Here is a 28,000-nt window from a genome sequence, read left to right as displayed (position 1 = left end):
AGTGATAAGTGTCGACACACGGCTCGGATGTTTCTCACTTCTTTATTCCTTATTTTTACAGGTTATTCTATCTGGCAGCTCATAAATGCTTCAAAGGACATTTTTAACAAATCATTATGGACAAATTAAATTCAGCAACACACACACACACACACACAAAAACATCAATTCAACCAGTTCTGCACGCAAACAAAACACAATAATACTCTGGAGTGGATCAGTTTTCTGGGGTAGTACGCAGCGATTTCTTCACATAAATAACTTCAATGTGTTCCTGGAACAAAACTCCATCCTCCATTCACTATTAAAAAAACCCTTTAATGGGATGAATCAGATTTCGAACACCTCCCTGTTACACTGTGGAGCTGGGAAACTGGATTATTACCACCTGGAAAAATCCCATTTCCCACATGCTCAATGGGAGAGGGAATGTTTGATGGATTACTGCATAAGTAGTTGAGTTGAGCGACACGCCATCAGCCTCGTCTCATAAAGCTGTTCTAATAAAGATGAGTTACCAGGAGAGATCCGTCAGTGATGATAGAGGCTGAAAGACCTGCAGCTCTGATTTTTGCACTGGCAGTGTTGATGGACACCCGAGGGAAGGACCGCTTTGAGACATTCTGCTTTATTTTGATCAAGTTTCCAACAATTTCTTGGTCTTCATCCCAATCTTACGTGTTCTGATTTCATACGTCTGAAAAAATATTTACAAATGCTGAACAGCTGCCGTTCAGCAAGGTTCCCAATGCCATGGCTCAACGGGTCCATGGAAATGCTCTGGACGCTCATGTCTCTAGAGTGGCGTGGTTTTCAGGCTCTGCTGTCAGTGTTCGCTCCAGATGCGGGTCAACAGCAGTTCAGTGGGCTTTCCTGTTCCTGTCCAGACGTTCAGGAGGAACCGAGGAACCTTCAGAACAAACTCAAGTAGCAAATACACTCAGTGGTGTCAAAGTCCTGTAGGAAGACGACTGAAAGCAAAAGACTGAAGCAAATGCAGAATGAGAGAGGCCTGGACATGGCCGCCACCGCCTCTCCTCCAGGTACCACATACATCCACCACGGTTCAAGACAAAGTCAGCCACACAACCGTCAGATTTCACTCTCGTACGTGTTCATGTAAGTCTTGAGCGAGAGGATTTCGGTGTAGCTCCGGTTCGTCCGTCGATACAAGTCCAAGCCCGTCAGAAGCTCCACGTCTCGGACTCGAGCCGTGTGCGTCTTCATCAGCTCCTCCACCCAGCGGGACTCCTCCTCCCAGCTCTGTCCAGGGACACCACACATTCAGACATTCCTGTTATTTACAGGGGTCCCTCAGGGTTCTGTGTGAGGACTCAGTGGTACTTCTTACATTACACGTCTCCTCGTTGGTGGATCTGTGTGGCAGTATGAAGGCGGCGCTGCTGAGCGGCCCGCTGCAGGAGTCCGCAGGCTGGGTGAAGTCCAAGCAGCTGGTCAGGACCACGAAGTAGTGTGTGGGGACGGGGATCGCTCCGCTGGCGTGGCTGCAACAGAGGGTCGACAGAACGCCACTTCAGAAAAGACTCCATGTGAGGAACCCGGAGTGAAGAGGATGTTCCTACTCTCTGATGGTCTCCGCCGAGTCTCTGACGCCGTCGAAGTCGTAGTCAAACACGGGTCCGGTGAGAACGTTGACGCCGTTTCTCTCTGTGGCGTATTTCTTCACGAGCACTCTCTGGAAGTAAAGCCATATCCCTGAGGACGAGAGACGAGAGTGAGACAGGTTACACACTGCCGGCTTCAGCTCCTCCACCCTGCAGGTTCACACTCACTCTTGAAGGGAGGGTACATGGGAACGGTGTTGGTGATGAGCACGGCGTCGTACTTCCTGTCCACGCTGGACGACAGTTCTGTCAACACAGATTAAAACAGCCGATAAATGATAGGACGCATTTATTGTTCTCTGCAGAGTGTGTGTGTGTGTGTGTGTGTGTGTCTGTGTGTGTGTGTGTGTGTGTTTTCACTACAAAACAAACAAGAGCGCAGTATCTGAGTGTTTTTACAGTGTTTTCAGTGAAGCTTCCGTCTCTCAACCCCAATGGACGACCGGTCAGTGGTATCATAAAAAACTATGGGCCAATCGCAGAACCTCCTGATCTCTGAGCCTATGTTGAGTTTCTGCGGCGGCACACTCACGTGGCGGGTACATGAAGGCGTACGTGATGTGCTTGTCCGCTCTATAGTTGGTGCAGGACTGGCTGTAGGCTGGAGGGACTCTGGAGTCGGGCCTCACACAGTTGGACAGAGCTTCAGGGAGAGGAGACACTTCTACCTGGAGGTTTAGAGAACCGCACGAAACAACATATTCTCACTTCGAAGTAGTTCTCACAGTCGATGGTCAACGTGTTCACAGACTTTACTGAAAAGGGGAGAAACTCAGCTTTATTCTTGGTTTTTCATGCTTTTAGCTCATTAGCAGTGAGGTAGCTAGCTTCGCCGGGTCTCAGCATGATGCTTCTTTTAAGGGATGATTTTGGAATAGCAACTATTTCATTGAAAAGTTTTTGTGATTTTAACCCTAAAGGTCATCAGATGGGTCAGTTTTAATGTTGCAGCAGGTTGGTTGGAAAGCCAACAAGGACACATTTATGATCAGTTTCACCAAGATTTTTGCAACCCTCAGCTGGACTATGGAGAATCTCTGAGATGCACAAACTGAAGGTAGGTGTGGAGTCCCACAGGGTTCTGTGTCAGGACTCCTGTTTTTTAGTTTAATGCATGACTCTTGTAGGAAATAATAGCAAAACCTGGACTGATGTGACATGATACAAAGATGACTATATGTGGTTTCACAAGAGTTGTAAGTACATTTTCTCATCCCAAACCACGCTCTTCCCTAAGACAAACCACATGAGATTCAAAAGGTACCTGTCTGCCGACGGTGTAGGACGTCCACAGGGGCATGGACATAGTTTCACTATAGCCACTGATGTAGTCCCCGTGGTGCAGAATGGAGTATTTAGTTCTGAAGAGGACAGCAGGTCGACCATAAGGCAAGTTCCTGCTGTCTGAGAGGGAAGAACCACAGAGACACGGCGCACAGAGGCGGGAATGTAACAAGAGACATGAACCTAGAACACAGATCCTCTGAAACAACAGAACTACGATCTGTCATCGCCGGTGGACATGAATAAAATCTGTCTTTAAAGACGTTGTTACAGCTTTAATTAGATTTATCTGCTTCCATGTCCAGTATGCCTGCGCTAAAGGCCCTCGAGCTAGCTCGGTAAGGACACGCTCAGTAGCATCATGTAAGACTGACCATCAATAGCTTGCCTCAGTCGCTGGTTTAGCTCCTCCACTTTGTTCTGTAAGAGACAGAGCCAGAGTGACTCCAGGTTATAGCCTCGTACAAGGGTCACTTTCAAACCTCTCTGGCCCCTACTTTTTACACGCAACTGCAAAAAGATCGGAGATTGAAACAATCTCTTGCCAGAGATCTACATGGGAATCACAAACAGAGTGCAGGTGAAAACACAAGAGACATGAAGCAGGGCAGAGCTGGGTGGAGTCCACCTCAATCCAATCAAGAATCAATATATAAATGCACCACAGATTTCGGTGGACCGACTCCAGCTCTGCAGCAGAAAGCAAAGAAGCAACAAATCAAACAGTCAACATGTCAAACAGGAACAAACAGTCACTGAAAAAAAGCCCATGTGGATGATTCTTTTTACAGACTGGCTGTGTAAAAAGACACAAATAAATAAATAAATAAATACATGTACACACAAATATCAATGTGATCAAGAGAAGAACAGCTGATCCCAGGAGTCCGAATTGATCCATTCTTTGATCAATTATTAGCTAGATGAATAGAACCGAAGGAGGGAGGCTGATCTTGCACTGATCAGAGTGACTGACGTCAGATTGTTGTGTGTAGAGAAACTACGTGGTTAGAAGACCATGTAGTTTTTGGAGCAGAGGCAAAAAAAAAAGACAAAACACATAATAAATGTACCACCGATAAGGTCTCGTCAGTATAAATAAGGGACGCACCAATAGCAAAGAGACACTACGCACCGCTACATGCTAACTGCAGACTGGGTGAAATACTGCAGCCTTCAAGGCTGTTGGAGGTGACGTAGCGTTGGAGATGGTTCAGGGCAACACCTGGCCTTCTCAGGCCATTTGTGCATGGAAAAGGAATTATGCTTTACAGCATTTCTAAAGTACTGGTTTTGGTACTCTGTATGGGCAAGCAGCTCAAGGTGAGAGCCCATACCTGTACTGACATATTGGTGCGTCCCTAATATAATCTGTCACAACATTAAATTACTCTCTGGGATTTCTTTCTACTCTTGATGATTCAGTTCAATCCTGCTACGACTGTACTGCTGACCCCTTCTCGTTCTTAGAAAGGCGCTAGAGACATTGTTTCAGCATCTTTATGGACCATTACTTCAAAAAAGGAAAAATAAAGTTGTTGTTTCATGTAAGGTTTGGTGTAAATTGATGAACAGCAGCTTTGTCAAGTCTAGATCTTAACAATTGTGAAAGTCACTTCTGTGAAGTGAACACTCTTATCGGAAAAGGCAATCCTGTTCCTCCTCGGTTCCGCCTTTTCATGGTTTGTTTCAGCCTGTGTTGATGGATGTACTGAGGAATTGTGCCCATTGACAACGACTCTCAGGGTTTCCTTGAGTCCATGCAGTGGTTTCAATACCTGTTTTTAAGCAGTGCTGTGAACAGACCTCCCGTTGGTCTTTTCTGTGGTTTCCCTCAAGGTTTAGCTGGTTTTACTGATCACATACTGAGCATTTTGCTTCATGTCTTACTTGAAGTTGACACTGCATTGGCTAAAAGAAAATGAAACTCATGTGAGGAAAAGCTACTTTTCCCTCTCCTGCTATTCTCCAGAGGCTATAATGGCCTTCTGTTTTTAAGCAATCAATAAGAGTTTTCAATCAGCATGTTGAACAACTTGATGATGGACTTGGTAGTTTTAGAGTTGACATTCACCGTAATGACAATACAACATGGTGAATGTCTGAGCTCTCTATTGTTAATGTTTACAGTGTATTGTTCTCTGCATGTGTGTGTGGTTTTATTCCAAAAACCACCTACAGCATCGACTAGTGGTCCTGCAGGGAAATTACATTATTTTCATAATTTCTGTCACATCTGTGGAAGTGGACAGAGCTTTTGAGATATTGTCACTGAAATGTGACACTTTTCTGAATTGAAAGCACTAAAATGATGCATTTAACACTTGAAACGTTGTGGAAATGGGTTCTCGTGCTGATTACTGTAAGAACTTGAGTGAGTCAAGACATTTGCATGAACGCAGCTGTTGTAGATCATTTCCAAACTGAAATGATCTCTGTGGATCAGAAGTGGAGCAAAGAAAGAGAAGTAATGAACCAGGGTCAGGGTCAGGGTCAGGGTGATCCAGGGGTCACTCATACAATCGTCCCATGAAGACAACCCCTCAACTCTCCTACGAGTCAAAGGTTTGATGGGTCTGTGCCACTGTGGCTGATTGGCGCATGAAGGAACTAAGAGACAAGTCAGTCTTTCAGAAAGTGATGTTCCCTCTCTGAGTTCTGGACGGCGCCGGGCTCAGGTCAGCCACCGAGTCCTCACGGCTGACCTTTTCATCACAGTTGCAGCCCAGGTCGTCGCTGCCCAAAGGCACGAGTCCGGAGGCGGTGGGCCTGGAGACCTCCTCGGGCATGGCGGGTCTGAAGGGCGGGTTCCTCAGCAGGTGGTTCAGGCTGCCGTGAGTCCCGTTGTTGGGTGCCGGTTTCAGACCCAGAAGATCTGAGAATCAGTTTTAAAGTATGAGACATTTAAAGTCTGACACATCCGTCCGCTGTCCTTCACAACACACGAACAAATGAGTCTTACCACACATGACATTATAAAGCTCAATGTTTTCAAAGGCAGGCACTTTGGTCTTGAATCTGAACGTCGGTCCATACCCCAAGAAAATCGTCTGCAAACCAAAGAGGAACAGAAGAAACATGATCTGCAGTGAAAAAGCATCCACTTTCCGCTGGCTGCACTGACGCTGCAGGGTAACAGAGGAGTACCTGCATGCTGTTGATTTTGTTGTCATATCCATGGTCTCCAGCGAAGCCACAGTGCCTCCTCCCCTCTGGAACCTTCCTGGTAAAGAAAAACAAGGCATGTCAGCTTCAAATCTCTTATCTAATATTTTATACAGCTAATGAAAAAATGAAGTTCAAAACTGGGATCTATTTGATTCCATATTAAAATGTGAAATCCGTAGTTCTTTAATACAGGATTTGTTTTAGTTCACTAACTGATCATATTTAATCAACTAGAACCTGCAAACTCCTGACCTCCTGTCTGCTGCCGTGTAAAGTCAAGTTCTCCGTACGGGACCGGTCCCACATCCCAGAGACTAATGGAGGCCAGCTACAGCGAGCAGGTGAGCCGAGGCACGGCGCTCAGGGCCCACAGTAAATGACCAGCGGGAATTGAACCAATGACACTCAGATCCCAAGTCAGCTTCTCTAATCTCTACATTACAAACCAATGGAGGGAGCTGGCGCTCAGGGTCTTGCTCAATGACACTTCAACAGGTGGACGAGGGGAAACCTTTCGATTGAGATGACGACGACCCCGTCCTGCGTCTCATTAACTGATTTTATGCATCGCAGACGGCTCTCATGTGGAACCTGAACACAGCTGACCTGCAGGGTTCTGTCAGCCTTCAGCTCCACAAACAGTCACTTATAGGTGTTCAATAAAACACTACTTCCACTTATACACTTTAATATGCACGAGTGTGTGTGTGTGTGTGTGTGTTTATGAGATGAAGCCACAAGCATGCTGAAAATGTAAATGACCGGCTGTCGGGGGAAATGAGACAAACTCTGTTTCATTTCATGTGAGGAGTTAGTTGGTCTGGGATTTATGCAGACGTTGACTAATGAGTGTGTGTGTGTGTGTGTGTGTCTCATACACTTGACCATTAGCCTGTCTGTCCATGTGAGCAGCTCAGAAACCTCAAAGATGTCTTTCATTCGCGGCCCTGCGTGCCTTCCTGATGCCGGCAGGCAGAACGTAACATTCCCACGCTCCGCCGGGCTCAACGGCACCGTGGCGGCTCCACGCTCGCTCACCGTCACCGGGTGTGTTTTCACTCTGAACCCGGGTGACCTCATGATTTACTGCAGAAGGTTTTTCTCTGTTTAGCGTCGCGCAGCTGTCAGGCTCCATGTTAGCATGTCGTCAACACGTCAGCAGCTGGTTGTTAGAGAATAAATACATCTCAGACGGACTCAAAGCAGTTTCACTTTAACTAAACACTCTGTTTCTGTTGGCTAACGGTGAAACATCAACAACGTGGATGAATGTGACTGACTTTGGGGACCGCTCAAGCAGTAGAAAGGCGCTAACTGACAGTTAGCGTGCAACAAATGTTTATTTTCAGGATGCGACCTCCACTAAACCACTATGCATCGATTCTGGTTAAACTACATAAAGGTTTCAGAAGACTTGACAGATGTCATTAAAACTATGTTTTGAGCAGTGAAACAGTTTATCTGATCATAGAAAGCGATTTTTGATTTTATCAATCAGTAAAAGATGAGCTGTGGTGTTTTTGAGCCGCTCCTGTATCAGCGGGTCAGTACCTGGCCACATGCCACTTCCTGTCCACCAGCAGGTGGATGTCCTCAATGCGCCGGTTGTGGGCGTAGTGCAGTCTCTTGGGCAGGTTCTGCTTGAAGTACGGCTTAAAGTGCTGGTCCGATTTCTTACACTGAAAATGAAACAACGGCTGGTTTTGTCATCTGAGGAGGGTCAAATACAGACGAGACAGATTTCATCTGAGTTTAACGACAGTCACAAAGAAAACCTCAGGCTTACCGTTAGATTAGCAACAACAGTCTTTGGGTCGTCTAAAAAAAGACAACAGTGTCGGGTGAGTTCAGGCGTAATGTTGTATTGTTGGTGTTTTTTGAAAAAAGGCCAGAATAACTCATCATTAAAGCACCATTCAGACACAAGGCAGGAAGTTTATTCCACAGGTGCTACGGTTCTAAACGGCGGTTCTAACGGTGGAGGTGTCTCACATTTGGGGTTGTTGGGGTATCTGGAGCGGATTCGGCCCAGAGCGCCGGGGATGAGGATGATGTCTTCCACGCTGCTCAGGTAGTTACTGAGGAACTCGGTGCGATCGCAGTTGGCCTCTTCCATTCCTGAAAACACAGGAGGGAGAAAAGACGTCGATTTGAGTTCTCCTTTCAGAAAAGTCCTGTTTCCACGACGACGTTTTGAAAACAAGGTCTGTTTACATGGAAACGACAGAGAATGATGTCGTTAGCACAGTACCGTGATCTCCCACCAGGATGATGTTGACGCAGCGGTGCAGCTTCATCTGTTTGAGTCCGTCCATCAGCTGACCCACGACTCTGTCGATCACCCTCAGAGGGCCGTTCAGCTGCCACACGGACACGGAATCGAACCTGGGTTTTCCACGGGTTTCTCATACGCGTTGCATCACATAGGAGAACAGAACACACTCACCTCTGCGCTCATGGGCCCCACTTTGTGTCCGAACGTGTCGGGCTGCTCAGAGTGCATGGCGTAAACGTACGGCCTGAAACGAGACGCCAGGCAGAGGCTGCTGTGGACCGTTTCTGCAGTACAGCGTCAGTGCAGCAGTGTTCTATATAGATGCAGTGTAAATTGAACACTTTTCCAGGCGGAACATGGATATTTGCCAGAACTAAACAAGCAGTGGGGCCATATTGGCAGACGGTGCAGTGCCTGACAGGGGGGTGTACCTCTCCTTCTCTGGCAGGTGGAGCCACTGCAGCATGGTCAGAATCCTCCTCTCCAGACTGATGGTTCTGCAACACACAACAGGAAAACCTTAGAGGAAATTCAAAAGCACGTCTTCATTCAAAGTTCCATAAATCACCTTTCTGTCAGTTCAAACCAGACTATCCCCAGTGCGACTTTTAAAAGGCACAACGTGGCGTTGAACCATCAACTCCAGGGAGGACGAGCCTCAGCTACCTGTTGCACCCCCCCAGGCTGCTTTTACCGGCAGTCTGACGGGAACAGATTTCCAATTAGAGCTGTTTTCATCCTTCGGGCTCAGAGCCTCATAAAGCGGCAGCAGAGTGGAACTCATCAGTCGTCAGAGCAGAGGCTGCGTGAAGGTCGGGGGCCGTGGGGGGGCCGGGGGGCTGTGGGGGGGCCGTTCACAGCTGTCAACCATCAAACCCGGGACCGAGGCCCTGTGTGGCCCGGGGGGCTCTCAGAGCTGCTCCCACACTGCTTTATAACACTTCTCCACCGCGCCGTCACGTTTTCATCTCTGTGTTTTCTCTGCTGGTGGCGGGCGGCTCCCGGACCTCCCACAGACCCCCAGCCCTCACCACCAGCATACGGTGGTCCCGCTTCCAGGGGGGGTCTGCTGACTGCAGGCTGAAACAGATGAGCGTTTCACACTTTCCAGCAGATAAAATCCACATGGAGCGGCAAAACACGTCGAAGCTTTAAAACGAGCACAGCGCAGCCCGTAAACCCCGGAAGCTTTGATGTTCTCTAAAAACCTAAACCTGTAAAAGTCATAATCAATAACTGTCAGCTGTTCAAGCTGAGAACCCATTAAAGAACTCAATTTTTTCTAAACTTCAGGTGTTTCATCTGTTCAACATGTCTGAACAGTTTGTGAAAACCACTCAAAAAATATCCTGTTTCAAAGTCTGTTTTTAGCAATTTCACTTTAACTATGAAGGATTTTTATGGTTTTGGTTGTTTCAGGCAATCAGAGGTGTTTTGATCAATTTTGCCCTTTCATCCATTTCAATGGTTTCAGCCATTATAACAATTTGTTTAAATGGATTTGGAGTTTTCGAAATGAAACCACTGAACTGTTTAAGCTGCTCAACCCTCAGCAACTTTAGACATTTCTACAGTGGAGGTAATTTTAAGCAGTTTCAGCTGTTTTGACCATTTTAGCCATTACAGCATATTTAGATAATTTCATAATCTGTTTTACCTGATTCAGTTGAGTATGATAATTTACATAATTTCATCTATTTCAGCTTTTTCCCTTCACTTTATCAACATTTTTTCCCCAAGTTTTGCTGCTTTCAAGCCATTTTCACCTGTTTGAGGCATTATTTTCTGTGTTGCCATTGCAGCTGTACATTACTCCATTTCTCTCCATCAGTCAAACATCCACATAAATCTGGATCATTGGATGTAAAATCAACTGGTTTTTTTTTCCACTTGCAATGGAACTGCTTTTCTGTTTGGATTTATTTGTCCATAACTTTCTGCGAGGTGCAACAAACTCAGGAAAGCAAGTGACGCAGGTTTCATTTGACAGTAAGATAAAAAATGTCAACCAGCGGGTCCACAGCGTTAAGTCTCCTCCTCCCTGTGTCAGAGCCGAGGCGTGGAACAGCAGAGCCCCCCTCGGCCCCCCTCGGCCCCCCTCGGCTCTGCAGAGTGGCACATCTGTGACTGGGGTTCACAGAGGAATCCTGCCCAGTGTAAACACTCCCATTTGCCCAAATTGCTGTAAAAACAGGCCGGCACCGTCCCTCAGCCGGGATGGACCCCCGCTCCGTCAAAGCCTCCTCTGTGCTCATACATGTGGGCTCCTTTGTGTTCCGTGCACACGGAGCCCGAGGAGCGCGAGCGCCAGGCGAGCAGGAACACGGACGGACGGACAGGTTCTGGGATCATGGCTCATTCACAGCCCGAGTGTTTGTTTGACCTCGGAGGAGGGAAACCAGGATCAGCAGAACAAAGGCAGCAGATGAACTCAAAACACCACTTTCAGTAAAGGACCGCTGAGAGAAACCAGGGGTTTAAATCCCCGTTCACACCGCAGCGGCGCTCAGATCCAGTGACAACACAACTTTCTGACCCCTCTGGATGGAAATGGGGGGAATGTTGTTTTGAATCAGGACGACTCAAAACTTTGATTTAAACAGGTTTTGGAATAAACAATAGTCTCCATTTCATTACTTTCATCTCAACAAAGCTCCTACTGTATTTCTTCTCCTGTTTGGTTGCGATTGTGCAGAAAATTGCTCCTTTAAATTAATCTTGGATAAATGTTTAATTGTTGAAGTGAAGCAGTGAAGCGCTTCTCTGCTCATGTCGGTGAAAAACAAAGTTTACTATTCTAAATGCATCGTTATCAGCTTCATCTAAAATTTCCCAATTATTTTTATTGCCTTTTTTCTTTTAAATACTCTTTTCTGTTCCTAATACCTGTGATGTTAACGCCATTTTAAGCGTTTTGTTCTCTCTTAATTGCGTTGTGTTTGAATGGTTCCGTTACAAATTAACTTGACTTTTGCAAACAGTTTGACTGCGTTTCCATGAAAACTGGTGAAAACAGCATTTATCTGAAATGCTCCGACTCTGCACCACGGCCGTAGTAAAGAGTTGTGCTGCACAAGTGAGAACAGATGGAATCAGAGCCTGCAGGGTGCTTGTTGGTCCTGGTCTGACATGAACCTGGACGATGGTACCGGACCTGGAGGACTGGCAGCTGGTCCAGGTACACTGGAACTGAAGATGATTCCTTTCACAATAGGTCTCATGGGGGAAAATCAATGGCTTTGAGCAAACAGCTGGAGTCCTGTAGCTGTTCTCACAGCGCTGGTCCAGATGAGGGACCCCGTCCCGATGGAGTGTGGGAGTCTTTGTCCTGTAATCCTCCTCAGATCGCCGAGCACAGCGGTCTGAAAACCAGGGTGGTCGAGGGAACCGTGGTCGCCGTCCTGGACTGAGCTTGTTTGGCGGTTTCTCTCTGGATGCCGCACGGTGAACCGAGGGAATTCCTGTGTTTTTAAAGCCGTGGTTCCCTCCGAGTGGAGCAGGATGCAGGAAACGTCAGTCACCACTTCAAGTTAGCCATCACTTCCTGTTCAGCATATTCCTCATGAATTCTGACTCAATATGCACGTCCACCTCCGACTCATCAATAAACATGGAAACACACCCAAGCTAACGCAACCTGACACCTGTCCTTGTTCTTTTCCCTGTTCTCTGGTCCCTGTTCTCTGTGGTTTACAATCCGGCATGTTTTATAACTTCCTCACTCGACTTGGAGGACTCGGCGCCCCAAACAAATACGTCAAACAATAATTCTGTTTCAAGCAGAGCTCGCTTTTACGAATGGGATGTTGATCGTGGAAAAGCTCCTCCTGAACTCTACTTTGTGTGTATAACCAGCACTGATGGGGTTTTCCTCAGGCCCCGTTTACACAGCAACATTTTGAAAACGACGATTTCCACAGAAATAAGAAAAATGCTCATAACAACTTCGTTAGCATACGAGGCCATGAGCTGATGCCATTTGTTTTTATAATGAAACCACTCACACATGCAGCAGAGAACAACTATTATGGTGGCTGTCAACTCTAAAACCACCAAGTCCAGGACTGGGAGAATCTGGACTGGCAGTCATGACACTCTGGAGGAAAACATTGTTGTTATTGTCTTCTACTGAGCATGAGCAGAGGAGCCGTTGACTCCAGCCATGGTGTACCTGAGCAGGAGCAGTGTTTCAGAAAAGCTGCATTTCCACAGAGTCAGAGCATTTTTCAAAAAGTTCCCCTTTGGGAACTTATTTTCAAAAGCTGCATTTTCAGTGACTCCGAGCGACAGTGTCATGCAAACGTGACTTAAGCTGATCACACAAACCACGGTCTGTTAGTTTTAGGTTTTATTTTTCAGGTTCAGGTTCATCTGTCCGGTGAAATGTACTGTGAACATGTGTGGAAGTGTGAATACTAACAGGAAAGCATCGTACATTAGCTGGTCATTAAACCGTGTGTGTGTGTGTGTGTGTGTGTGTGTACATACTTACACAGGCCAGAAGAAGGTGGCCGCCTTCAGTCCCTGTTTAACCGCCGTAATCCAGATCTGAACAAACAGCACAGACTCATTATTTCACCAAACAAACCTCATTGATTTGAAGAGATACTGGAGGCAAACAACAGGAAGAGTGTTAGAGACCGAGGTCCAGGTGGACGGGACGTGGAGGGAGCCCAGCGTCTGATATGAACTGAGCACTCTGGGGTTGTGTGTGTGTGTGTGTGTGTGTGTGTGTGTGTGTGTGTGTGTGTGTGTGTGTGTGTGTGTGTGTGTGCTAAAAGACGCTGGAGCTCGGAGCCAGTGAAAACCGCTCCCAAGGTGGAACTTCTTGAAAATGCACCGTCTCCATTGAAACGCTGCTGCTGAGCAGCACAGCTTCAGTAAACAGTAGTTCTGCACATGCTCAGTGGATAAACAATAAGAGGACTCCCATCCCGTCCTCACACCGGTCTCGCTCCCATCCTCCCGTCCTCCCATCCCTCCGTCCCTCCAGGGCGTACTCACCGGCTGGCCTCCCCACCAGCGATGGTTCAGCTTCTCCCGGCTCCTCAGGTTGAAGTTTGCGTCGAACACGGGGTCATACATGGAGTTCCCGACGATGCCGTGAGACTCCGGGTACAGACCCTGAGACGAGACAACGGTGTCATCTTTCCTTCTGAGGCCCAGGGCCACAGTTTAACCATCCATCAGCCGCCACACTGCTTCATAACCATGTCTCGTATGTTTGACTCTGAGACCCGTCTCCAGCCATCACTGCACATCTGCAGTCAGTACTTACAGTGGCCAGTGAGTAGAGGTTAGGGAAGGTCTTGGAGGGGTAAACAGGCCTCATATAAGGAGCATGGGTTCCACAAGATCCTGACAAACAAAACAATTCTGGCTCAGAATCCACCAGCACTGGTTCCTCCAGGCTAAAGAAGTGAAAGTTCTCCGGTTCTCACTGAGCTTCTCGATGTTGGGGATGACGGCGCTCCCTCTCTTCACGTAGGAGGCTCTGAATCCGTCCACCGACAGCATGATGAGCGGCGGACGAGCGAACCTGCCGCACACAGGAAACGCCGGCGTTCAGCAGCTTCAGGTGGCGTCCCGCCTCCTCTCAGAGAGACTTACCCAGCAGGACATTCAGCCGTCTTCATCTCCTCACACTCGTCCTGCAGCCATGGAGTGTCTCCTGGACGAAGACGGACAGAGACATGGAAGGGTTTGAAACCCTGAGAAACCAGAAAAACGCTTCTCTGAGATCTCAGCATCCTGTCGTCCATAACAGGAAATCTTTAAAAGTCACAAATTCTTCTTTCATAAAAAGGTCCAGCTGGCATTGGGATGTGAAAAATATCTTTGAACTCCCTTAAAATGATTAAAATAACCTGAACAACACAGTTTTCACAGAATTGTGCTTCAGTTTTATGAACACATGAAGATACTGGAAGTTATTTGAATTAACAATTATTCTGATAACGGAAAGATACGGAAATTAAATCACTCGTGTTTCAATCGCGATAGATGAAGGTGTCGTCCCACCCCTACTTCTGACATTCAATTATTCATCCACTTCCTTCCACAACCCTCCATTTTCTTCATACAATCTCACTTTTCATCCTTTCATACTGGATTCACCCATTAGCTCTGCTTCCAAACCCCTGATTGATCAATCCTCAGTTCATCCCATCATCCTCAGCTCGACCCGACCAACCCCCTTCATCATTTCATCGTCACTCATCCTTTCAGTTCATGTCGATCCTCCAATTCACTCATCATCTCCTCCTCCCCATTCCACTCCTGTCATCTTCATCATCCATCATCCACCAACTCTTATTTCATTCATTTGTCACTCCTTCAGTTACTCTCCTACTTTTCTTTTTCTGTCTTCCCTCCTTGTCTCTTATTCAACCTGTTCATTCATTCACTCTCCCCCCTCACCATGGGAATCCCTGATCCTGGTCCTGGTCCCAGTCCAGATCCTCCTGGACTTGGTAGTTTTAGAGTTGCCAGTCACCGTAGTAAGAATCCAACTTGGTGTTCTGTCCATGTGAATGCCTGTGTTCTCTATTGTTAATGTTCAGAGCGTATTGTTCTCTGCTTGTGTGGCTTCATTACTAAAGCGAACAGCACCCACTAGTGGCCCAGCATCCTAACTACACCTGTTTCTGTGTAAAGCGTCATCGTCTTCAAAACGTTGCCATGTAAACACAAAACACAGCCATGTATTTTCTCTTGAAACGTTGCATGAAGGGGCTCTTGGCGTCTGATCACTTATCACCAATCAGGTGAACAATGGCCGGCATCATCTGGACGACATGGGGACAAACATTTATTTTTCTATCGTAGGATCGACTCTGGATGGAACGAAACAACCGAGACAGATGGTTAAAAGACGCTGGAATGTTAGAGTGTAGTGTACTGTGTGCATTCCTGACACTGCACCCTCTAGTGGCAGCACACAAAACTACATGGTTATCAGTCTTTCTGCTGTTTCCATGTGAACGGCGATCGTTTTTGAAACGTTGCTGTCTGAACATGAAACGACGATGGCGTTATGAGAGGAACTTCGTTATGTGAACAGAGCCTCTGTGAGAATGTTGAGGCTCATTCGGACTCATGGGGTTGAAAACGGTCAGTGGTGGTTCATATGAAAAAAACAAGACACCAAGTCCAGTGGACCTGACTGAAACGCTCTGAGAGAACACCTGGAATGAAGAGACAAACCTTTACACAGCTTCCTGTAGTTGGTGCAGCAGTCTCCTCGGGCCAGACAGTCCTCGGAGCAGTGGCAGGCGTGCTGCTCGTTCCGCGTCTCCCCACATCGGTCTTTAGTGCACTCGTACCCCCCCTCTGTGATCAGAAAGACAACGATTCAACGACCAGAGCCTCCAAATCCTTCATTCAGCCGCTAACAGACAAATAAAGTGAAGTTAGAACCACCACCTCCCTACAAGACCCAGGGTTTGAGTCCCTCCCACATAAAGACCAATCTGGAGAAATAAAAGTATCTCTTGGTTTTCTGACCGGGGGATAATTACAGTGGCAACACAGTGGTGAGCCAAAGACCACCAGGCTTAAAGAGGGAGCATAAATCAGAGCAGCAGCGCTGGCTGTAGCCGGGGAGGGAATGTGGTCAAGCCAACAGGAAGAGGGACACGCAGCAGCATGACCAGAACGTTCGGCTTCATCTGAAACTTTAGAAATGTGTTTGTGAGACTTGATTAAAGCCAAAGTATTGATAACAAATATTTAGATGTGCATGCAGATTTGATTGAAACATGAAAATGAACCGTGTTTCAATCAGAACAGTGTTTAAAATGTTCTGGGCTGGATCAGGGTCCGAGTAACTCCAATAAATAAACTGAAGCAGTGGAATCACCAGAATAAGTAGAACATTCTGTACTGAAGAACAACTAGCCCGACGGCACAACACACAAGCAGAGGGTAAAGCAGAGCGACGCCGAGTACGAATGACTCCGAGTTCGCTAAACAGGAGTCAAAACATGACGTTTACTGTATCACATCGCTGTCAAAGGTCAAATCCAGCTGGACAGAGGGTCCATGCTGGGTCAGGAGAAGAGCTTCAAGGAGAAGAATTACTGAAAAAACGTCTGATTTTAATCAGTTATTAGGGATAGTCCCAACCGGGGTAGAATCCCGACTGGTTCTACAGAAAGTCTCCTCATCTGAGCCTGGTTCTGCATGTTTCTTCCTTTTAAAGAGAGTGTTTCCTTTCCAGTCCATCCTCTGAATTGCTCATGTGGTTTTTCTCTTCAACAGTGCCTTGAGCTGACTTGTTTAATTTGACGCTACAAATAAAATTGAAGGTCAGTTCAGTTGTGTAGCTTCATCTTCCCCTGGACCAAACAACACAGTTGAGGAGACAATCCGTAGTACTACACAGCACTTTAGCCAGAGTTGTCATAGTTTTGCTGTGATTTCCATGAACAGTTTAAGTGAGTTAAGTCGCTTTAGGTGCGTGGTGAGAGCGGGCCGACCTGTGCGGAGGCAGAGCTGGTCGAAGTCTGCGCAGCAGCTGTTGTAGGTCTTACACAGGTTGTCACAGCGGCAGTTCGGTGGCTCCATCTCCACCAGCTCAAAACACCGATTCCTGCAGGAGTTCGGTCCCGATCGAGCTGAGGATGAAACAATCACAGGTTATGCTAACATCACCTTCTGAACAGTTGCAACACTGCTTCATGCTTCATTTGGCCGAGTTCCTCTCAAACACCGAGCGGCTGCCAGACCCTCGTCAGCGTGTTTATCGAGTTCAAGATGCTCCTGCTAAGCACTTGGAAGGCAGCGAGCGTCATGGCGGGCTGCTTTTTGTGGAGCTCTCATCAGCTCTCAACACAACCCAGCCTGGTAGAGGAACCTGTTGATGTCTGTAGTGTTGACGCATGTCTTGTGGGTTGGATCCTTGAAACCAAGTCAGGGTGAACGGGGCTCTGTCCAGCCCACTGACCTCCACCGGATCGCCCAGAGGCTGGTTTTATCTGCTCTAATAGGTTTCATATAAACACGACTACGCCAGGCCCCATGATGACAGATTCAGTGATCTTCTGCCTGCTTGGTGATGAGGAGGTTGACTTTGCGGGTTCTTAACTTTTTCATACTATGGTGAAGAGAATGTTTTCCTCAGGTCATTGTCAATATGCACTGATTGTCAACCCCGCCCCCTCAGTGCAGTGTGGTCCATGACGAGCCAGTGGAACTGCTACTGAACTCAGTATCTGGGTACTGCAATCGACAGTAAACTCAGTTTTCATTTAAACTGTGAAGTGCTTGTTAAAAAAGATCAAGGACCATTATTAAAGTTTCATATGCACAGGACCCTGAAGCTCTTCTACGGTTCCTTTATCCAATCATTAATCTCTACTGGAAGGGTAGCGTTAGCTTCAAGGAAGAGCGCTCCCTCAGGAGGACAGTAAAAGAAGTGGCGTTTTAACAATCCTGATGACGTTTTTAATGCACAAGTGAAACAGAATGCTCAGTATGTTTTAACGGGTGCAGCTCATCTTCTTAATCAGGATAAGCTGCTCTTCTTCAGCCGTCACGTGGCAGCATCTTAGGTTACAATAAACAGTTCTCCTCCGTACCTCCCTCCAGCCAAGCTGTAAATGCTGAGAAGAGGAGTTAATGCACTGTTTCTGCTGTGTTTCATCTCGCACTGATTCTCTTGAGTTTATCTGTCTTGATGCTGCTGACTAACTCTACTACACTGAGCCACAGCTGGCTACATGACAGACTGCTGCTAATGCCAACGTCTCACGTGATATTACTGTATTAGTGTTTTTGCTACAGCTGCACGACAAATGACCCTTCAAGAGACAAAACACTGAGCTGAGATGGACTGAATCTCTCCACTGCTGGGGGACAACAAGCAGGAGTCCCAGAATAAAGTCGTTCTTCCAGACAATGACATAGACCAGGCTGATCCCCCTCTGAAGGCCCCCTTTCCAGGTGGGTGGCGTCCCGATCCCTGGAGGAACAGGCACACCTTGATTCAAATCAGCCAAGGAAATGTGGCATGTCAGACCACTTCAGTGAGAATCCTCCACATTGTCATTTCCAGTCAAATTTGCCCCCTCTGCCTCTGACTGGCTCATTAACCCCCATGCGGCGGTCAACACAACATGGACATTAGCCAATCAAATCACTGAGCTAGCCGAACAAACAGGGAAAGTGGGGCGGAGCATAGCTTCATCATCTGAGGGAAAAAAAAAATGCAACAGATAGTGCTGAGTGGTGCATCGTGGGAAGTTTGGAAGAGGGTATCCACCATATACTCATGATTACCCTGGACAACACCACTGCAGACGACTGTCTGCTTCGACTACAGCGTCACAAACCCAGTGGTGGTGTGTAGAGCAACCTGAGCCTAAAGTCCGCTCCAAGAGATGTAAAGTGGAAATAAACACTGGAAAATAAATAAACCAAGTCCCGCTCTTTGTTTTCTGACGGCTCAGTAAGCTAACCGCTGTTAGCCCTGAAGCTAGCACTGGCTGCAGACCTCAGGAGGAAGACCGTGTTCTTTCTCATGCGACCCCTGTGAACAAAGTAAAGTTATTTTTGGACGAATACAACCAGCAGAAAACCCGCTTCACCCTCGGCACAATCGAAACTCTTTCAGAGGAGACGTTATTTTTCTCCCTGCGAGACCGACTCCTTTCCGTCTTGCTCAGTCAGCTTCCTGACACAGGACTGGCTTTATGGCTTCAGGTTCTGCTGTTTGCCAGGAACGTTAAAACCGTCACCATAATTCAAAGACGATAACTTACAGTTGCTCTTGAGCAGCTGCTAACGGCAATTATCTGCTCCAGCCGCCTGTTTTAGATGATCTGAATCAGTTGTCTCTGACAGTAAAAGTACCCAGAATAACGAGATCGCTGCAGAGACAGGCGGAGCGGCAATGAAATGAGACCACGAAATAATATTTTCAGTACATTCATAGGAACAAATGGCAAGGAAAAGGGCCAAGCTAGCTCAAAAACTGTCAAACACATCAGTTCAGGGGCCACAGAAAACCCAAATTCAGGTTCCTGACTAGGGACATACAGCCATTATGACAATTAAATGTTTTTAATTGGTTTTGTGAAAGAAGACATTTTTATTATGTAATCTGAAAATAACTGATCTTCACATAAAGCCATTTTACTACAACCTTCTGTTGACAAAATACAGTTAAAATTCTCCAAAATCTCTCCAGTTGTTTCACTGTGCCCGTCTTTGAAAACTGACAGCGTGGCTGCGAGGCTAATGCTAGTTAGCTAGCTTTAACGACAGCATCACCGATGTCTCAGCTCAGGTCTCAGTGTTCTGCTTTATCCGCTGTGAAGAAATTAGTTGAAAAATCAGCATTTTCTTTTAAACTTTTACAATTCTCTCGGTGGTTTGGCCCAGTTTTGGCCTATGGACCTTATATTTGACATCTTTGCTATAGGCATGTGTTCAATAAATAATGAGAAGGACCAGTGCTGACGCTGGCTAACGTGTTGGATTCTGTGTTGGTTTCTGTATTTACTTATACTTTGTTCTTTGTGTGCAGCACTTTGTAGACATTTGTTTTTAAAATGTGCTATATAAATAAAGTGGATTTGGATTTTGGATGAGAACGCGGAGGAGAACGTGTTCTCTCTTCAGCAGACTGATGTGTTTTCACACTGCCTGGTGGTTTCAGTACATTCTCTACCCCTCTCCCACATTTTCTGTCTCCACACGGCAGACAGACGACAAAGGAAGACAGTTTGAGGAGCTTGAATGTTTACGCTGTGCTGCTCTGGCTGTGTTCAGAAAACACGGTGAACTCAGCATTTCCATGCGTTTTCAAAAACATTTCCACCAAACTCAAGCCACTTCCAGTCACAGATCAGCGGCTCTGACTTCATTAAAGCCTCCGGGTGTCGGATTCCACGGTTATTCCATGTTAAGTGTGCTCCTGGGACTCCGGCTACGCCGAGCGTCGTCCCACCGCCGAGACACTGCGGGTCTTTAAACGTCCAGGATGCCTCCAGCGTCTTGGTCCCGTCTGGCTCCCGGCCCGCTCGGAGAGAAGGCCGGCCTAACTGAAGACATCCTGCACATCTGACGGCCGCCGCCTTTCAACAACGTGCTCCTTGTGCGCCGCTCGAGGAGAAAAACAACTTTCCTGGTGGAGAGAAGTGGAGGATGCCAGCAGAGCTGTTCCAGCCAGGCTCTGGATGCATGAGCAGGTACAGACTGTGTGTGTGTGTGTGTGTGTGTGTGTGTGTGTGTGTGCCTGGGAGCTTTACATTAAGTAACCTTGAATTATTTATGCTGGCCGGCCAGTCGCAGGGCTTCAACTGAAAAATAACCCTGAGCCTGAATCCAGCTAGCTCGTCAGGAATGAAGCTATCCGCCTTCCAGTGGAGTTTCTTTGCAGCAGCTCTCTTGTCGGTCGGCGTCTGACTCCAGACCTGATTTCTTTCTCTATGAGATTTACAGGGTCGCAGAAAAAGTTTGTTTTTCCACTGCATTTTCTGGAAAACGGCAAAGAAAGTCATAAGTCAGGTCCTGTTTTTTGGTTTCAGACAGAGTGAGCTGAACAGCGTTAGCCGCGATGCTAGTTTTACAACAGAGAGAGAGATGAGACAGAGACCGAACTCAGCCTGGAAGCTCAAACAGGAACATTCCAAGAGTGAAAAAGGTGAATAAATTAAACCTGCTAAAGACGAGGAATGTGAAAAAACATCCATATGGCAATGTATCACGATACTCAACAGCCAGATGTAATATGGATCGAACAGCTCTGAGTACGGATTAGTATGATCGATGCTTTAACGGCTGAATGCAGGAGGAGTTGTGAACCTGTAGTGGACTCAGAACTAAAATCCCTCATGTTTCAGTTCCTATTTGAGTTAGCCGTTCCTGCTGCAGCTCATAAAGCTTTCAGCTATTCAGAGAAAAGAGAAGAACAGTTACTGTGAGATGTTTTCAGTCAAACAGTTTGGACTAAATTTCCTCTCCGAATGATCAATATCACCTGATGGACGTATACTGCCGCTTGTATTCTCCGTTATTTCTGAATATAGAATATTGCAATACATCGTGATATCATGATATTATCGTATCACTACCCAGGTATCATGATGCATCTCATGCTGTGAGGTTATTTTCAATACACACCGCTTATAAAGACCTATGACTGAGTGTGTCACATGGTGTTTTTAATTGGGAATTGGTTTATTCTGAATGAAGTAATTCCGAATTATATTCCTGAGTTTGGTGTTTACAAAAAACGTGATATTAAATCCTCTTTAACTCTGAGGGCTGTGAAGCATTCTGATTGGACAGGGCGGCCGTGACGTCTACCGGAAGTAAACAAAGCTTATTTCTGGCGATTTCTCTCTTTCTTTCTGGATTAACTTTGATGCTGCATCTTTGAAAATGTCCCCATTGTTCTGCTCACGTCCATCCACTCTTTCATCAGACCCATTTCTTTTAAAGCTCCCGTTAAATAAGTTGTCTCTGTATGAGTCAAGCTGCGAGTCGCCATCTTGGAATACTGCGTCATTGCGATGGACGAGCACAACGACCGGAATTAAGTCACACTTAATTTAAACATAATTCCTCTTCCAAAGGAGAATAAACAGGTCAGTTTATTCAGATTTAGACTTAATTCCAAAGTAATTTTTTCAGCTGTTTACGTGGTCCTTTTAGAGCGGAATTAAGCTTTATTCAGATTTAAACAGGAATAAAATGTCCCATGTAAACACACTGAACGCGTCCTGGACACATTTCAATACATTAGCGTGAAAGCTAACACTTCTAGCTTCCTGATTTGACAATTAGGAAGCAAAACAGGATGGAACTTAAGACACATTTTTTTTTAAAGAACTACAGAATAAAAACGTCAACAGTGAGCTGATGAACTGGTCGTATCAACTGTAACTAAAATCCCCGAGTCGATGTTCGTAGCACAGCCTGGTGCGGTTAAAGTTCAGCTCATCATTAGTCTGGATTTTTTCTAGATTAAAACAATTTAATCTGTTGTCGGAGGACAATGTGTTGTTAGCCTTTGCTTCATGTAAACATGAACAATCCAGAAAATGAGGAAAAAGCACTTCTTCCTCTGCACAATATTAGATGAAATACAGCAAAAACAAACACTTATGCAGATGACATTAATGTCTTTGTGCTTTGAGATTTGTTCTTCCAAACAGCTGTTCTTTCTTCTGCCCTTCATTGATCCCAGCTGTGAGTGAACCACAGGTTTCTGCTATTTGTTTTCCATTTTTCCATCACGTGTCTGCAGTTTCCATCAGCATTGTTTCACAAAGCGCACTTTGTTGATTTTGGTCATTTATCCTTCCTTTCTGACTCCAGAGTTTCCTGGCTCGTCTTCATCTTTTCCACCATGATGAAAGTCTCTGGGCTCTCTACATACACTTCGTGTCGGGCCATGAGTTTTTGCCGGTGTGTATTTTTGCAAATGGAACCACAGAGAACAATACGCCGTTGTGGGACTGAGGTGAGGAGACACACCTGAGACTCATCAGCACAGCCTCAGCTTCCATTATTAATCCCTCTCACACACAACAATCCATCCAGTGGGAGCAGTTTGGGGTTCAGCGTTGGCCCACACTGCGTGATGTCTGGCAGCCTCTGACGGGGTCCCGGTCCCCAGGTTTGGAACCGCTGGCCTACAACAGGGCCTGTTCCAGAAGAAAACTAGTAATACTGACTCAAGGCAGAGCCACACAGACACCCTCTCACTGCCAGTGTCTGCAGAGCCACAGAGGTTCTGTGGAGCCTCGCCGGCGGCTCCGATAAACAAACAGCCGGAACATTCATCATGGTGGCGAGCGGCGAGGCTGAGGAGCCGCGGCAGCGAGCCGTCTGGAGCTCAGAGTCCTCCCGTCACTCGATCCAATGTCCGGGAGGACTGGACCCGCAGCTCAGCGTGGCTTCAGATCCAGTCCTGGACCGGGTCTGGACCGAGGCGTGTTCTACCTGCTCTCAGCCAAGGTACATCGACCAGCGTCCAAAGTAAACCTCAGGCGCTCCGTGCCCAGCCGTCGTGGAAACTAAACGTATGTTTCTTCTTCTTCTTGTGGCCGTGTTGCTGAACGTCACTGTGAAAAACAGCCGGGAGACGTTTTCACCTGAGTTTAACCGTCCTGAGCAGCGTCGAGGTCTCGATGATCCGTGTCTCTGCAGATGAAGCCGTCAGCCGGACCGATTCAGCTCTTTCCTCACAATAATCAGCTAAAGTGTCGAAACTGGAGCTGCCTCACCGAAATGTCATGGGTTTGAATCCGGGATGGTTTGCATGTTCTCCCTGGACATGGATAAGGTTTTCATCAGGTCTGCCCTGTTTACATGCCAGTGTTTGAAGCGAGTGGCAAAGCTTTCGTTGTGGTTCGTGTGTCTTTACACGACAACGCTGCTCAGAGTCACTGAAAACCTTCTGAAAACAGCTGCCAAGGTGAAACTTTTGAAGGAACTCTGGGTAAAATTCAGGTGAAAGAGAACAGTTGAGGATGTGGATTATCAGAAGGCTCCTGCAACACGGTATTTGTGAAGTCTTTGAATACGTTTGAATCCTGATCGGTGGACGCTGCATTCAAGTTGTAAGATGTGTCTTGATTTTCAACAGTGTTAGATTTATTTTTTCCTTCATGTTCTGTCTCTGTTTCTTTTTTTTTTTTTTTTTTCCTGGCTTTGGCCCCGTATCCACCGGCCATTAAAATGCGTCTCTGGTGATCTGAATACGTCTTGGTGCCTGTTATCACTTGTGTTCGGATCACCAGAGTTTTCCTGTTGAACTCTAGCAGCTTTCTGTTGTCACACAGTGACACCTACTGGTCCAAGATGGTAACTACAGCCACACTGCATGTGGAAACGGTGGACCAGTGGTGAGATTTAGGGCCCATCCACACGAAGACAAAACGCTCATAGTTCCAAAAACGTTTGCCCGTAAAGACGGAGTTGATTCAATATTTATGACCGTCCACATGACTGTTTTCAAAATGGCTGAATCGTTGCAATAACATGCCAGGCCGCTAGGTGGCGCTTCATTGACAACCACTGGACATACATGGCAATATCATAGTGCCTCCGCCTAGTAGCCTTTTGTGATCTTTTTCATGGTCTTTTCAACATTACATGAAGCATCCTGCTGACTACTTCATGGAAAAATATAAAGGGACGTTGATGTGAACTGTTCTTTCTGCGGAAATCACCCTGAAACAACTCAACACCTCTTTTGGAAGTGATGACTCCAAGATCTTTTGGAAAGATTTCTGTCGCTTTGTAATTAATAATGTATACAAGGACTTTACTTTGAGGTAGGACAATGTGTTTTGTTTAGTTTTTTTTTTTGTTTCTTCAGAAAACAGGAAAAGGACGGATTTTTTTATCATCAATTTACTAATCCGAAAATCAAAATTATTTAATCATAAATGCAAATACAGCAGGCAGAAGCCATCATTTACCCACTTAAAAAATGTTGTAGTCTCTTGTATAAAAATGTTAAAAGACTCTGAAAACAAAAAGGCTGTAAAAACTATCAGTATCTGTGAGAAAATTAAACCGTTTCAAAGAAACTGATGGCTTATTGTGTACCCCCTGGCATAATGTTTGCCATGTACTGTACGTGTATATTTACAATAAAAATTACATTATATATATATATATATATATATATATATATATATATATATATATATGAAGCACGGCCTTCTCCATGTTGATTTGTTGTATCCGGTGGTGCTGAAGGAGTGCAATATTTTGCTGTAAACGCGGCAAAAGGCTCGCAGTCTTCGGCAGGACGTCTGCTACACTGCACAGCGCCATTGTTATTGTTGTTCACAGTGTTCTGCGCGTTTGTTGCGATGTAGCGTATCAGGAAACGCTCCAAAATAGGAGTAAATACGGAGCCATGGATTCAACAGTTTTGGGATCTGTTCACTCTGGGACCTGGTTTCAAAAACGTTCGGTTTCAGATCCACGGAATGCTGAATTGGTGTGGATGACAGGGTGAATTGATCAAATGTTTTTGAGTTTTGGCCTGGATTCGTCATCGTGTGGATGGGGCCTTACTCTCCACTGGACACGAGCAGGTAATGGGAAGTGTGTGGATGTTTATGTTGTTGGTGCTGGGACATTTCTTTATACTGTTAAACAGCATGTAAACGCGACCAGACTTATGTTTTGGTTAATCATCCATGAGTCCAGTTAAACGCAGTTGACAGCAGTTCGCCTTTAGAAGTCAAAGTCACGTCTCAATGAGAGGCCAAACGTCTAAGACCGATAGTCCAGAGAGCGTTGAGACTCACACTCGGTCCTGGAGGAGGATCCGTCCTCCCCGGAGCGTTTGGGCCGGTCGTAGACGAACCCGCAGCAGGACTGGGAGCCGAGCAGCACCGACAGCGTCCACAGCACCTGAGGACAGAACGGCGGGACGGGTCAGGACGCTGGGTCACGAGGGGACCAGCCGGTCTTCACAACACAAACCCAACGCTTCAGTCTTCTGTTTGGTGGAACTATAAGGTCACAGCTCGGAAACATTTAGGACCAAAAACAACCATTCCTGACCTCTGACCTCCACAGGCCTTCAAAATGCCGTTCAGTGAATAAAGGAGACTGGTTTTAAAGTTTTCCTCCTGTGAGTAATTTAGATCTCCCTGTTCCTGAATCAAATGGTTCAAGCTTGTTGATTCTCTTTAGGATCCACCAGCAGACTGGACTGGCCCAAAACCTGCTGAGCCAGCAGACACAGCCAGTAATTTGACACCAGCAGACGGACAGATGAAGACACCTGTGAGGATCTGAGTGAAGCAGTGTGGGAAAACTCACTGAACAGGAAGGAAACCATTTGGGTCGGACAGGTTTTTAAACTCTTAAAAATGTTCTAAAAGGACAAAAAACTTAAATCTTCATCTTAACCATGAAGTCAAAGAAACAAACTCAAAGTGTCACGTTATTATGATAAAAGTGTGTTTTCATGTGTCGAACTCCGGCGGGAAGTGAAGAACTGTCACACCGGATTAAACCACAGCGCCAGACTGAGCCTGTTCAGCAGAGAAACCGTCTCACTGAGGAATCTGATGACAGATTATCATCTTTACAGCTTTGTACACACTTTTAAATCATAAAATATGAGCAATTATTGGTCAGTTTCACTTTTCAGAATATAAAATAAACATCTCAATGTTTTTGACTATAAAAAGCTTGAACAGTTAAAAGTTGAACATCGATAAAACTTAAATCAATTTCAGTGGCTTTTAACTTTAAATCTCAGTCATGAGATTATTCTGGTTGATTTGATAACTGCTTCAAATTTGCGTAAAGTGACACATGAAACGATGTGGTGATTTTCTCAGAGGCCACTGGTGGGCCACAAACATCAGCTTGTAATTTGACACCAGCCTCCTCATGGCAGCTGAAGATGACTCTAAAAACAAACCTGATGAATCTGTTTCAAATTAAAAGCTTGATACGTGACTCTTCCGCTCAGATTACATGCAGATGAACGGTTCCAGCCTCTGGCCGACATTGATCCCCACTAAACAGAGGCTGGTGTCAAATAACAGGCAGGGTTTGGCTCAGAGGAGAAACCTGCTTCATGTATTTGATTCTTTACGCATGAAATGTGATCTGCGAAGAAACTTTAAAGTAACCCGTGTTTAGCAGCAGCTGAATCAATAACAGTTCAACATGCAGTGATGACGGGATGTTATGCAGACGATGGTAATGTCTCCGCTTTAAGATACGATCACAGTGCTCTTTCTCTCGCCTCTAATTTCCTCCAGCTGTGATCAGCAGAAGAGCAGCAACTTCATGTTTTTGGTTCTTTTTAATTTTTGTGCTTCTAGAGATGAAATAATCCATTCAGTCAGCCAGATAAAGAGAAATGTCAGTTGGTTGCCGTTAGTGTCTAAATCAAAATTAATATTGAGTCATTCCTTTACAGCTCAGTTTGTTCTGAGGAGTAGAATTTACATGTTGTTCAGCCTGAGCTGAAGGTTTGAAATTACATCACTGACTGGAAACATTCTCATTTTCAAATTCCTGAAGTCAAAGCTGAATTCAAATCAGGTTTTATACAGCTTAAGACAAGATTCGGTCTGGATCTTCACAGAAACGTGTCAGTGTGAGAGGAAATCACTGATGCTGAGACCCGGTCTGATGGGACCACCGGACCACCCGTGCGTCCGGATCAACACCCTGACGGATCGACTCAGGCTCGGTCCTGACAGGCAGACAGACCCACCACTGCAGTGCAAATGTTTCCCTGCGACGAGGAGGACGAGTCAGAGACAGGACAGAAGCTCTGAAGTCGAACCAACAGCCGACCAGCGCGCTAAAGCAGCAGCGCGTAATTACGCACGAAGCGGCGCGTCTCTTCAGCCAGAACCGAGCAGCGGCTCTTACCGGGCGGAGCAGCAGCATGTTGTCCGTGCGGAGCAGATCCGGAGAGATGCTGACTGTGGAAGTGGAGGACCACCGGAGAGGAGGGCTGCTGAAGAGAGCAGGAGGAGGAGGAGGAGGAGCAGGAGGGGAGCGCGCCGCGCCGCGCACCGGGTTTTAATTGGAGGAAGGTTTGGCGTGTTTGTGCAGAGTCAGGAGGAGAAACTCAAACCTCTCAGCCCACTTCTTCAGTAAAAAGTCTCACCAAAGATCCTTCACAGCAGGGAAGTCG

General features: G+C 46.3%; 1 protein-coding gene across 2 annotated transcripts; it reads right to left on the bottom strand.

The window, feature by feature from the left end:
* Positions 1-14: 14 nt before the first annotated feature.
* On the bottom strand, positions 15-27,778 carry enpp2 (ectonucleotide pyrophosphatase/phosphodiesterase 2). Of its 2 annotated transcripts, none has more exons than XM_030101995.1 (25): positions 27,733-27,778; positions 25,635-25,740; positions 16,833-16,970; positions 15,559-15,684; positions 13,963-14,023; positions 13,794-13,891; positions 13,631-13,710; positions 13,357-13,476; positions 12,845-12,900; positions 8,784-8,849; positions 8,524-8,596; positions 8,329-8,437; positions 8,070-8,195; positions 7,864-7,895; positions 7,629-7,756; positions 6,057-6,132; positions 5,872-5,959; positions 5,615-5,784; positions 3,284-3,419; positions 2,890-3,029; positions 2,158-2,293; positions 1,794-1,871; positions 1,584-1,716; positions 1,352-1,505; positions 15-1,263 (listed from the first exon to the last, which is right to left on the bottom strand). In XM_030101995.1, the coding sequence occupies exons 1-25, from the start codon at positions 27,748-27,750 to the stop codon at positions 1,093-1,095; spliced, it is 2,619 nt and encodes an 872-aa protein (XP_029957855.1). In that variant the 5' UTR covers positions 27,751-27,778; the 3' UTR covers positions 15-1,092. The 2 variants fall into 2 exon arrangements, with proteins under 2 accessions (XP_029957855.1, XP_029957856.1); XM_030101996.1 differs by having other exon boundaries at positions 3,284-3,329.
* Positions 27,779-28,000: the final 222 nt, after the last annotated feature.

This window comes from Salarias fasciatus, chromosome 11 (assembly GCF_902148845.1).
Source record: "Salarias fasciatus chromosome 11, fSalaFa1.1, whole genome shotgun sequence".
NCBI lineage: Eukaryota > Metazoa > Chordata > Actinopteri > Blenniiformes > Blenniidae > Salarias > Salarias fasciatus.
This window is presented reverse-complemented; position numbering and strand designations above follow the sequence as displayed.

What these genes read in the sequence shown, in the direction of transcription:
- enpp2 (XM_030101995.1), bottom strand. An exon ending in CTGTTGTTGCTAATCTAACG is followed by an intron (nt 7,757 to 7,863) that starts GTAAGCCTGAGG and finishes TTTCATTTTCAG; the next exon opens with TGTAAGAAATCGGACCAGCA. An exon ending in ACAAAATCAACAGCATGCAG is followed by an intron (nt 5,960 to 6,056) that starts GTACTCCTCTGT and finishes TTTGGTTTGCAG; the next exon opens with ACGATTTTCTTGGGGTATGG.